Source organism: Bos indicus, chromosome 16 (assembly GCF_029378745.1).
Source record: "Bos indicus isolate NIAB-ARS_2022 breed Sahiwal x Tharparkar chromosome 16, NIAB-ARS_B.indTharparkar_mat_pri_1.0, whole genome shotgun sequence".
NCBI classification, from domain to species: Eukaryota; Metazoa; Chordata; class Mammalia; order Artiodactyla; family Bovidae; genus Bos; species Bos indicus.
Genome location: NC_091775.1, coordinates 20,338,070 through 20,351,305, shown reverse-complemented (window position 1 = coordinate 20,351,305; position 13,236 = coordinate 20,338,070). Strand labels below are relative to the sequence as shown.

Here is a 13,236-nt window from a genome sequence, read left to right as displayed (position 1 = left end):
AGGAAAGTTGACTGTACAATAGCAAATCAAGTTCAGTTCAGTTCAGTTCAGTCGTGTCCAACTCTTTGCGACCCCATGAATTGCAGCACGCCAGGCCTCCCTGTCCATCACCAACTCCCGAAGTTCACCCAAACTCATGTGCATCGAGTTGGTGATGCCATCCAGCCATCTCATCCTCTGTCATCCCCTTCTCCTCCTGCCCCCAATTCCTCCCAGCGTCAGAGTCTTTTCTGATGAGTCAACTCTTTGCATGAGGTGGCCAAAGTATTGGTGTTTCAGCTTTAGCATCAGTCCTTCCAAAGAACACCCAGGACTGATCTCCTTTAGAATGGACTGGTTGGATCTCCTTGCAGTCCAAGGGTCTCTCAAGAGTCTTCTCCAACACCACAGTTCAAAAGCATCAGTTCTTCGGCGCTCAGCTTTCTGCACAGTCCAACTCTCACATCCATACATGACCACTGGAAAAACCATAGCCTTGACTAGATGGACCTTTGTTGGCAAAGTAATGTCTCTGCTTTTGAATATGCTATCTAGGTTGGTCATAACTTTTCTTGCAAAGAGCAAGCATCTTTTAATGTCATGGCTGCAGTCACCATCTGCAGTGATTTTGGAGCCCAAAAAATAAAGTCTGCCACTGTTTCCCCATCTATTTGCCATGAAGTGATGGGACCAGATGCCATGATCTTCGTTTTCTGAATATTGAGCTTTAAGCCAACTTTTTGATTCTCCTCTTTCACTTTCATCAAGAGGCTCTTTAGTTCTTCTTCACTTTCTGCCATAAGGGTGGTGTCATCTGCATATCTGAGGTTATTGATATTTCTCCCAGCAGTCTTGATTCCAGCTTGTGCAGAAATCCAGCCCAGCGTTACCCTTTACTAAATACTTACTTCTCACAGAAATATGCCTTGATTTGTGTATTCTCTTTTAGTCGAACTAAATTTTATATATATCTGTATTATGTAAGTGTAAAACTTAGAAATTAAATGTTGTGTCAAAAAAATGCATGCACATGCATATTCTTGATATTAGATAATAATTGATACTATTTCTGTAATTCTTACTCTGATCCAAAATTTCTTTCACCAAATTTCCCATCAACTGGGGACAAGTAATTGTATTTCCAGGCTGAGCAATTATTAATTTCTTCCCTCAAATCCTGACTTTGGCTCCCTTTTTACTGCCACAGAGATGCCTCCAGCACCCTGATTGAGAGTTTTGTCTACATATCTGAATTGTAGCTGTTTTTATGAAATAACCTTCAGTTGTTTAATTTTAAAGCAATAGTTTCAATTACAGCATTTGATACAACATATAAATTTTTTAAATTGTCACTTAAATGTGAAGAGGGCCACTCTGAACCAAAACAAGAGACACTTAGGAGAAAAAGAGTTGATAGAAATGTGATTTTTCTCTGATCAGAAGGTACACCAGATTTTGGCTGTGTCTGAGCTTTTCTTGGCAGATATCTCCTTTTATTTGACTGGGCCACGCTAATTAGTTTCTAGGTCTTCTGTTTCTTTCTCTACCAGATTTTTCTAGTGAGAGTCCTATGTCCATTTCCTACTCATCCTTTCTGTCCTGATCAGCCAGCCTTTGGAACTCTGGTCATTCTACTCAGTTAAAAAAGACAGTAACGACCACCTCTGTGAGCTTTTCTTCAGCTCTCATTATTCTGGACTTATGGGAGGTGACAGTTAACTTTGCTTTCTTAAATTTCTCTCCTACCTATGTTTCCATTTTATAGCATTATCTTGATTGTTTTAACTTTATTATTGTCCCTACTCTTTCCTTCTCTTAAAACTAGGGCATTTCCCCAAACAGTTCTTTTTATGTCTTCTTCATTCGCTCTCCCAGAGACATGAATTTTTGGCTGGTGATTGCCAATTTATTTTCTTAGCTCCATTTTCTCTTCTGAGATTTAGTTTCTTATTTCCAAATGATGGATAGTTTTTTTATACATCATTAATATACATTCACTCTGCCCCAGATGGAGTTTATATCCTCAACCCTGTATTTTCTTCTTTTCCTGACCTTTCTATTTCTGTTAATAATGCTATTTTCCCCTCAGTAATTGGTGAAAAGAATTGACCACATTACCCCTATCATCACCTCATAACAACTTGTCTTAATGATTCTCTTCTGAAATATATAGATTCCATTCTTTCAATCCATTTAGTTACATGTCAGTCTTTAATTAACATCCTTATCATCTTATTTCCCCCAAAGCACAGTAATAACCTAACTAGTTCCTCTGTAGTTAAATTATCTGTATCCTCCAGACATTCCACTGTAGTTTGGTTGCCTTAGCTTGACTTTGAGCATCTTCATCCCTTCCTCCACCCAATTTTTAAAACCTCCCTTTGTCCATAGGATAAATTCCAGCTGTTTTAAGTCCACTTAGTAGGAGAGATGAGAGTAATAAAGCTTATATGAGGGGTTCAAGTGAGTGTGAATGCTGAAAAATGATGTGATGAGACAAACATTCTATTTCTGGGAAATGAGAGAGATATCAGAAGTCTAACAAGAATGTAATGTCCTAGAAGGTGGGATACAGAGACTCAGAGTGTGTGACGCAATGAAACATCACAATGAGTAGAACAGGCATGTTTGAAAAGGGCCAAAAGCATGAAATCTAGAAGATAAAGTTGCAGAAGCTAAGAAGGCCAGGTAAAGTTTCAGTTGCCTCTTTGGAAAGTCTAAAGTCCACACCCCAAGCTTGCCTTTGTTGGTATTGGAATAATTCACTAAAGACAGATATACCACAACCTTCCTTTCCATCTTTGTATTCTATGCAGACTTCTTAAGCCAGATAGTCTATATAAGGCCTGAAATGGGGTCTTGCCTATTTCTCCAAATTCGTCTCTTAGCTCCCTTCTCTACATTCAGCTTTCCTGAATATTTTGCATGCCTCTGGCCTTTATAACAACATCCCCCAGAATCCTTCATATTCTCTGAAAACAAGCTCAAATATCTTATTCTTTTTGGAACATTCCTTAATCCCTTTGAATCAAATGATATCTTGTAAATAGGCCTATGTCACTTATCATACCTCACTGCTAGACAGCAAAAGAGACACAGATGTAAAGAACAGACTTTTGGACTCTGTGGGAGAAGGCGAGGGTGGGATGACTTAAGAGAATAGCATTGAAACATGTATATTACCATATGTGAAATAGACTGCCAGTCCAGGCTCGATGCATGAGACAGGGCACTCAGGGCCAAAGAATATATTCAACCTGATTTTGGTATTGACCATCTGGTGATGCCCATGTGTAGAGTCATCTTTTGTGCTGTTTTAAGAGGGTGTTTGCTATGACCAGTGTATTCTCTTGGCAAAACTCTCAGACTTTACCCTACTTCATTTTGTACTCCATGACCAAACTTGCCTGTTACTCCAGATATCTCTTGACTTTCTACTTTTGCTTTCCAGTCCCCTATGATGAAAAGGACATCTTTTTTTTGCCGTTAGTTCTAGAAGGTCTTGTAGGTCTTGATAGAACTGTTCAACTTCCGTTTCTTCAGCATTACTGGTTGGGGCATAGACTTGGGTTACTGTAAAATTGAATGGTTTGACTTGGAAATGAACAGAGATCATTCTGTTGTTTTTGAGATTGCGCCCTGGTACTGCATTTTGGACTCTCTTGTTGACAATGAGGGCTACTCTATTTCTTCTCAGGAATTCTTACCCACAGGGGTAGCTATAATGGTCATCTGAATTAAATTCACCCATTCCAGCCCATTTTAGTTCACTGATTCCTAAAATGTCGATGTTCACTCTTTCCATCTCCTGCAGTTTACCTTGATTCGTGTACTAAGGTTCCTATGAAATATTGATATGTCTGTTAAGACACATACGTTTTATATCTCCAACTAAACTTGAAGCTGTTTGAGGACACCAATTGAACCTCTTAAACTTCTTTTGCAGTTTCAATTCATTGACAAAACATCTTACTTGGAGGAAGAGCTCGATAGTATGGGATGAATGGGTGGGACGCCTGGTAGAAGGGAGGTCAGGCCAGTGTCTGGTAGTTGGAAGACATCACAGAGAAGCATCACATGTTTCCCCTGCTTCCTGAGCTGGGGCCATTTCTGAGAGCCAAGAGCACTGTGTGTCTCGAGCAGTGCTGGTAGGTAATCTGAAGGGTGAGTGGAGCCCCGGAATTCTGAAGGCTGCAGAGCATTTAGTGATGGGAAAATTGGCTCTGTGGACCACTTTATAGCAGATCTTTCTAGTTTTTAGCTTCTACTACTGGACTAACTCTTTAAACTTCATAAGTATTTTAAATAAAGCCCCTTGTGTTTCTTTCATATCAAAATCCATTTATTTTTATGACTCTGATAATATTACTGCATTTATCCCTTTTGTATCCAGTTTTGGGTTGACAACATATCTTTTTATGTTGATAAGTTTTGCACATATTTAAACTTCATTATATATTGATTAGTGGGAGTGCAGGCTTGAGTTTCCAAGTATGGGTTGGCATTCATAATGGGATACAGTTAAAACCAAGTGGCTGGACCATCCCAGGGCAATGTTGTGTATAATTCCCCGATTGCACTCCTTACATCATAAATAATAATGAAAGTAAATGTACATTTACCAGAGAGAATCAACAAAACCCAGCCCTGATTTGCTGATTGCACTTTTCTCCCCAGGTATTAAAGCCAGCTTTCGAACAAGGGTGCCTGAAGGTTTGATTGTCTTTGCGGCATCACCTGGCAATCAGGAAGAGTATTTTGCAATTCAGTTGAAGAATGGACGCCCGTATTTTCTTTTTGATCCTCAGGTAAATGAATAATTATAAGAGTTGACATTTTTGAGAGTTTATCGGTTGCTTATATTTTCACAATGAATCCTCACCAAAAACTTACAGATGAGTGCTTTATTATTCCCACTCTACAACAAGTAAAACGAAACTTCAAAAGTGATGTGACTTACCCACAGCTAAAATAGCATATTCAGTGCATTGAAATAAGATTAAGATGGTTATAGAGTAGAGAACAAAGAGAACAGTGGTAGGTTGAAAAGTTGGGTAGAGACTAAGTAATTTAGGATCTTGGAAGCAAATAAAGGGTTTAAATTATTCCTAAGGGCAGTTCAGTTCAGTTTAGTCACTCAGTCGTGTCCTACTCTTTACGACCCCGTGGACTGCAGCACGCCAGGCTTCCGTGTCCATCACCAACTCCCAGAGCTTGCTCAAACTCATGTCCATTGAGTCAGTGATACCATCCAACCATCTCATCCTCTGTTGTCCCCTTCTCCTCCCACCTTCAATGTTGCCTAGCATCGGGGTCTATTCCAGTGAGTCAGTTCTTCGCATCAGGTGGCCAAAGTATTGGAGTTTCAGCTTCAGCATCAGTCCTTCCAATGAATATTCAGGACTGATTTACTCTAGGATGGACTGGTTTGATCTTGCTGTCCAAGGGCCTCTCAAGAGTCTCCTCCAACCCCACAGTTCAAAAGCATCAATTCTTTGACACTTAGTTTTCTTTATAGTCCAACTCTCACATCCATACTGACTACAGAAAAAGACATAGCTTTGACTAGACGGACCTTTGTTGGCAAAGTAATGTCTCTGGTTTTTAATATGCTTTCTAGCTTTGTCATAACTTTTCTTCCAAGGAGCAAGGGTCTTTTAATTTCATGGCTACAATCACCATCTGCTGTGATTTTGGATCCCAAAGAACTAAAGTCTTTTACTGCTTCTGTTGTTTCCCTGTCTATTTGCCATGAAGTGATAGGACCAGATACCATGATCTTCATTTTTTGAATGTTGAGTTTTTAGCCAGCTTTTTCACTCTCCTTTTTAATTTTCATCAAGAGGCTTTTTAGTTCCTCTTCGCTTTCTACCATAAGGGTGGTGTAATCTGTGTATCTGGTTATTGATATTTCTCCCTGCAAGCCTGATTCCAGCTTGTGCATCACCCAGCCCAGCATTTCGCATGATGTACTCTGCATATAAGTTAAATAAGCAGGGTGACAATACAAAGCCTTGACGTACTCCTTTCCAGTTTTGAACCAGGGCAAATGGGAAACTGCTGCGTAACTGTCTAAGGGCAATGGGAAACTATTGCATAGTTGTCTTCACTTTTGTTAGAGGAAGGTTAGTAAGCATTTGCCATTACGTGCTGTATTGGGCCCATGAATAATTGAGGGAAAAGACTATGTAAAACCTTTTTCTCAAGTTTTCAGCTTAAAGCTTCTGATCTATGCTTGTCAAAGAAGTGTTTTCTGTTATAGTGGTAAAATAGGCACAAATTTTCCCTTGTATCTAAGGGATTGAGGTGAAGAGTTTCCTACACCCTGGAGACCCACTCATGTTGAAGAGAAAAGGCAGGGCCTGCTGGCCAAGTGTGCCTGAGCACCAACCCAGACCCAACAGAAGTCTTTAAGAGGCAGACTGAGCTCTTCCTGGGTGAGGAAGCTGGTAAAGCCATGAGCTGGCAACTGGCAAGACCAAGGAAAAAAAGGATTATTCCTGATGTTTTAACAGTAGCCTGCTAACCACCTGGCTTGATAAGGGCTCCTGGGAATCCCCTAGAATTGAAGCTTCTTAAGGGATGCTCATAGGTGGGCAATGAGTAAGCAAATAAGAAATAGCCAACACCTAAGCACATCCGGCATCCTGGGAGAAAGGGGTAAGAAGCAGCTGTTTCTGAAGGCAAGGCAGATAGCATTTGGAAAACAAAAGCAGCACACTGAAGTTGATTGAATTACAGAACTGAAAATATTATTTTTCATTTGAATCCTTTAAGTTGATTACTTAGACGAGGGACTACTGAGATTCATTACTAGGTCAAAATATATAACAAAAATATGAAAACAAAGATTAAGGAGGATACAAATATGAAGGAGAAATTCAAAAGGAAAGCAAAAAACACATGCACAAGTAAAAGATGGATAAGAAATTAATGAAATATAAAATAGAGAAAATCTGATTTATGAAGACATCTTGATTATGAATTTATTGAAAGGACTCATCAAATGCCTGGCAAGATTAAGCAAAGCCTGTGCTTCTATAGGACCTCTGTGTGTCTCCATTATTCTGAGTGTTCTCTCTATACATAAATGCACACACATATGATCTCATTTAAACATCACACCAATTCTATAAGGTAGATACTTGTTATTCCCATTTTTGGAGAAGGCAATGGCACCCCACTCCAGTACTCTTGCCTGGAAAATCCCATGGACAGAGGAGCCTGGTAGGCTGCAGTCCATGGGGTCGCTAGGAGTCGGACACAACTGAGCGACTTCACTTCACTTTTCACCTGTTAAAATCTAAGTCAGAGTTAAATTAATTTTCCTAAAGTAATACAGCAGATCTGTGACCAAGCTTTTCAACATGGAAGAATACTTGTTGATGTCCAGAGACTCAATTAAAATGCCATCCATGCACTATATTGGAAGGAAATGTTTCAGCAAGAATGTTTCAGAAGAAAAAAATAATAATAATCTGAAATATAGTGGAGAAGCAGTCGCGAGTGGTAAACCTAGGAATATTAAGTTCAGCCAAAGTATTTAATGACAGACTGAGTAGAGATGTGTTTTACAGTGCCAAAGAATCTTTGACATAGAAGAGACAGGCAGCAAAGGAAAAAGAAATCTGACAATTGTTTGGTGCTAAAATTACTAAGAGTTGAAGGAGAGGACAAAAGATGAATGACTTAAAAGTTTCTAAGGTGTCAGTTTAATAGAGGTGGGAGTTACAGTATAGGTCATATTAGTTTCTAGATTCCATAAAATAAATGGACAAAAATATTTGATTTTAAATGTGACAAAGAAGTTAATTACTAATAGAATGAAAACACTCCAAGAATGATTAACAAGATGAAAAAAAAAAAAAAAAGACTGCTAGATTGTAAAAGCAGCAAAAACAGAAAGGAAACAATCCATTAAAATAGAAGAATAATCAATGAGAAAGAAAAAAAATCTGGTTCTGCTTTTTCTACCTAAATCGACCTAATTTCTACCTAAATCGACCTAAATTACTATCTGGATGTATTTGAGACAAAGCCAGAAAGGGAAAACTTTAATCATATAGACATTTATTCATAGAGCTTTAAAAGTACACAACGTGGGTTCGTGTTGATTGCCTCTCTTCATTCTTGGAGTTGCCACATGAGGTACTGTTTTCTTCCCTGCTTTGGATGACGTGTCTTAACTAGAGTCACACAGTGATCTGATGATAGAACTGGCCCTGAATTTAGTTTATTTCACTCAATGAAACATTGTTAAAAATGTCTTATCCTGGGACTTCCTCAGAGGTTCCAGTGGTAAAGACTCTACCTGCCAATACAGGGGCTGTAGGTTCAGGGAACTAATGACACAGGGTAAGGCCAACAACTGTAAACAAAGCAAAACAAACAAATGAAAAACCCTCTGTCACATAAGTAGATGTACAACCGATTTGCATAGGAAATAAAAATCTTTAAAAAAAACTGTATTGTACCCCAAGCACTGCAGAAGGCAATTATGCACTAGAAATGTGGGAATGAGGGAAAAACAAAATGCCACTCCAGCCATCCTCTTTTGGGATCCCCATCTTCCAAGACTGAAGTACAGAGTCTTGCTGAACTTGGACATGGTACTGCCAGGATGGCTTCACACTGCCTCACACTTACAATCAGTCATGTGCCCATAAACATCCATCCTGGTGTTTTTGAGTGTAATTCTAGGTGACCACTCAAACCCTGGAGCTACAGCTCTAATAATACAATGGCTACAGGTTTATTCACAGGTTTTGAGTATCTAATAAACGTGCCTTGCTTGCCACCCCCCCTCCCACAATACTCCCTAAACATATAGAGCAAAATCTTTGCAGAATTAATCAAGAAATGGTTTTATCAGAACTGAAGCATGACTGCCATCTCTTTAACAGTGTTGTGTTTCTTTCTAAAGGATGTGATAGCTTCAGATTCTGCAGAAATGGAAGGCAAAGATGTTAAGCAATGCTTAATTCCACTCAGCCACATGATTGCTGTTCAGATCCTGAGGTTGGCTTCTAGAAAACTCTCTCCATCTCATCTTTTTCATCTCCTCTCCATGATAAGATAGACTGGTATAAATCATAGCAGAGTTCAAGGAAGTGTTCACAAGGCACTACCCACGATTCCCACCCCTTACCCTCCTCCCTTAGACAGTGCCTGAGAGTGCTCCTCACTCAAACTGACATTCCCCACTGCTCTGTCCCTGCCCTATATACCCAAATCCTGACCTGTATGCAAATCTGGGACTTGCCCTCCAAATATTAATGAAACTGTTAAAGCCAAACAGTTGGAGAACCAGGGGGATGAAGAGGGTTTAATGATGCCTTCAAAGTGCATTTTTACATGGAATAATACTATCCATCTACAAGGCAAAAGTTACCTGCATTTTCAGGAAAGTGACAATTAATATATACAAAAGAAAACAAGGTATTGATTGAGTAGACCTGCCTTAGGGTGTATTTGAAAAAATATAATCAGATGAATCACACTACATGCTCATGGGTCATGATGCTCTTTATACATGAGTCCATGAGCTCAAGCTAGCCAGGATTGGTCCTTTCTCACCACCAAGGAATTTATCCAGGTTACCTGGACATATTTGCTAACTTTTTAATGAAATCGCCATGTATTATTATCAGACAAATAATTGTGGAAACTGGGGGTTGGAGACTATGTGATATAGTCTTACATTTTTTTTCTGTTTTGGGTTAGGAATATGAATACAGTTTTTTTTTCCTCCTTTTAAAAAATTGACTAGTGAAAGACTAGAGATCTCTTCAAGAAATTAGAGATACCAAGGGAACATTTCATGCAAAGATGGACTTAATAAAGGACAGAAAGGGTATGGACCTAACAGAAGCACAAGATATAAGAGGAGGTGGCAAGAATACACAGAAGAACTGTACAAAAAAGATCCTCATGATCCAGATAATCACGATGGTGTAATCACTCACCTAGAGACAGACATCCTAGAGTATAAAGTCAAGTGGGCCTTAAGAAGCAACACTACGAACAAAGCTAGTGGAGGTGATGGAATTCCAGTTGAGCTATTCCAAATCCTAAAAGATGATGCTGTGAAAGTGCTGCACTCAATATGCCAGCAAATTTGGAAAACTCCGCAGTGGCCACAGGACTGAAAAAGGTCAGTTTTCATTCCAATCCCAAAGAAAGGCAATGCCAAAGAATGCTCAAACTACCACACAATTGCACTCATCTCACACGCTAGTAAAGTAATGCTCAAAATTCTCCAAGCCAGGCTTCAACAATATGTGAACCATGAACTTCTAAATGTTTAAGCTGGAATTAGGAAAGGCAGAGGTAGCAGAGATTAAATGGCCAACATCTGCTGGATTATCAAAAAAGCAAGAGAGTTCCAGAAAAACATCTATTTCTGCTTTATTGACTATGCCAAAGCCTTTGACTGTGTGTGTCACAATAAACTGTGGAAAATTCTGAAAGAGATGGGAATACCAGACTACCTGACCTTCCTCTTGAGAAATCTGTATACAGATCAGGAAGCAACAGTTAGAACTGGACATGGAACAACAGACGGTTCCAAATAGGAAAAGCAGTATGTCAAGGCTGTATATTGTCACCCTACTTATTTGACTTATATGCAGAGTACATCATGAGAAATGCTGGGTTGGATGAAGCACAAGCTGGAATCAAGATTGCCGGGAGAAATATCAATAACCTCAGATATGCAGATGACACCACCCTTATGGCAGAAAGTGAAGAAGAACTAAAGAGCCTCTTGATGAAAGTGAAAGAGGAGAGTGAAAAAGTTGGCTTAAAGCTCAACATTCAGAAAACAAAGATCATGGCATCTGGTCACATCACTTCATGGCAAAAAGATGGAAAAACAGTGGAAACAGTGGCAGAGTTTATTTGGCGGGGGGGCGGGGGGGGGGGCTCTAAATCACTGCAGATGGTGACTGCAGCCATGAAATAAAAAGATGCTTACTCCTTAGAAGGAAAGTTATGACCAACCTAGATAGCATATTGAAAAGCAGAGACATTACTTTGCCAACAAAGGTCTGTCTAGTAAAGGCTATGGTTTTTCCAGTGTTCATGTATGGATGTGAGAATTGGACTATAAAAAAAGCTGAGCGCCCAAGAATTGATGCTTTTGAACTGTGGTGTTGGAGAAGACTCTTGAGAGTCCCTTGAACCTCAAGGGGATCCAACCAGTCCATCCTAAAGGAGATCAGTCCTGAATGTTCATTGGAATAAATGATGCTGAAGCTGAAACTCCAATACTTTGGCCATCTGATGCGAAGAGCTGATCATTTGAAAAGACCCTGATGCTGATAAAGCAGGAGTAGAAGGGGACACCAGAGGATGAGATGGTTGGATGGCATCACCAACTCAATGGGCATGAGTTTGGGTAAACTCTGGGAGTTGATGATGGACAGGAAGGCCTGGCGTGCTACAGTCCATGGGTTTGCAAAGAGTTGTACATGACTGAGCAACTGAACTGAACTTTTTAGAATCGAAGTGTACAGGCCATGGGGTCACAAAGAATCAGATATGACTGAGCAGCTGAGCACAGTACAACACATAGTTGATTTACCATGTTGTGTTTCTGTGTATGGCACAGTGACTCCGTTAAACATATGAAGTGAAGTGAAGCAAAAGCCACTCAGTTGTGTCTGACTCTTTGTGACCCCTTGGAGTATACAGTCCATGGAATTCTCCAGGCCAGAATACTGGAGTGGGTAGCTGTTCCTTTCTCCAGCGGATCTTCCCAACCCAGGGATCGAACCCAAGTCTCTCACATTGCAGGCAGATTCTTTGCCAGCTGAACCACAAGGGAATCCAAGAATACTGGAGTGGGTAGCCTATCCCTTTTCCAGCGGATCTTCCTGACCAGGAATCAAACCAGAGTCTCTTGCATTGCAGGCGGATTCTTTACCAACTGATCTATGAGGGAAGCCCTATATATATATGTTTATGTATATAAAGTGTATAAATATATATGTAATACTATAAATAAATATATATATATATAAAATATTCTTTTCCATTATGGTTTATCACAGGATATTGAATATCGTTCTCTGTGCTATACTGTAGGACCTTGTTGGTTATTCATCCTATAACACTTTGCATTGGATAATCCCAAACTCCCAATCCTTTCTTCCTCCATTCTCTTCCCCCTTGGCAACTAAAAGTCTGTTCTGTATGTTATGAATATTGTTTCTTGAACAAAGTAAGAGCCACCCCAAATTTGAAGAAGCTGAAGAGTTTGTTTTACATGTCTGTCACTGACATTCAAAATATTTATATTTTAAATAATTTAGGTACCACTTCAAGCTAGTTTTATTTTCCTTGTGTCTTAAAGGATACAAGGTTATCTAATGATCACTTTACTGCACTCATCAGACAAGTAGTTATTTACTCAATGTGTCTTTCTTATCTGAGTGTACAGTCCAGGGAGGGCAGGACATCCTTGAGGCTCAGTGCAGTCCTAGGAACATGCATGCTTAATCACTCAGTCGTGTCTGACTCTTTATGACCCCATGGACTGTAGCTTGTCAGGCTTCTCCGTCCATGGAATTCTCTGAGCAAGAGTACTGGAGCGGGTTGCCATTTCCTTCTCCAGGGGGTATTCCCAACCCAGGGACTGAACCCTTGTCTCCTGTGTCTCCTGCATTGCAGGTGGATTCTTAACATGCTGAGCCTTGGAATATAGTAGGTAATACTACATAAATGTCTGTTGACAGATTGGCTGACTTCCTGGCTTGATAAATATTGGTAAAATAGTGTTCATAATCAAAGAAAATTACTCATTTTCTAGGATAAAATTTCTGACTCTTTAATGATAATTTAATTTAGTTCTTATTTGTTTTAATTTGTCAATTGTTAGATACTTTGACTTGTATCAATGGTTGTTTTCAGATTACTGTTCCTGAATCCATTCAAAGTAATTAAATATTGAGTTGTGGAAACAGCATTATGTAAGAATTTAAAGTTACTCTCTAACACATAGTTTCAAAATACCTGTAGTCATTGTGTATGCATGCTCAGTTGCTCAGTCATGTCTGACTCTTTGCGACCCCATGAACTTTAGCTCACCAGGCTCCTCTGTCCATGGTATTTTCCAGGCAATACCTGGAGTGGGTTGCCATTTCCTACTCCAGTACTCATCATGTAGTTTGTTCTTTTAAAAGTATCTTAATAAACTTAAGTAATGAATTTTTATGCAACAGTGTAATTCTACATAAAGTTGTAGAATTCATTCAA

At 39.4% G+C, this 13,236-nt stretch overlaps 1 protein-coding gene across 1 annotated transcript in view; it reads left to right on the top strand.

The window, feature by feature from the left end:
• The window catches only part of LOC139176525 (usherin-like), a 137,750-nt gene that overhangs the window by 113,542 nt on the left and 10,972 nt on the right, over positions 1–13,236 (top strand). Inside the window, exon 5 of the mRNA XM_070768845.1 lies at positions 4,657–4,787. Coding sequence (XP_070624946.1) covers positions 4,657–4,787 — 131 coding nt within the window. The remainder of the gene's footprint in view (positions 1–4,656; positions 4,788–13,236) is intronic.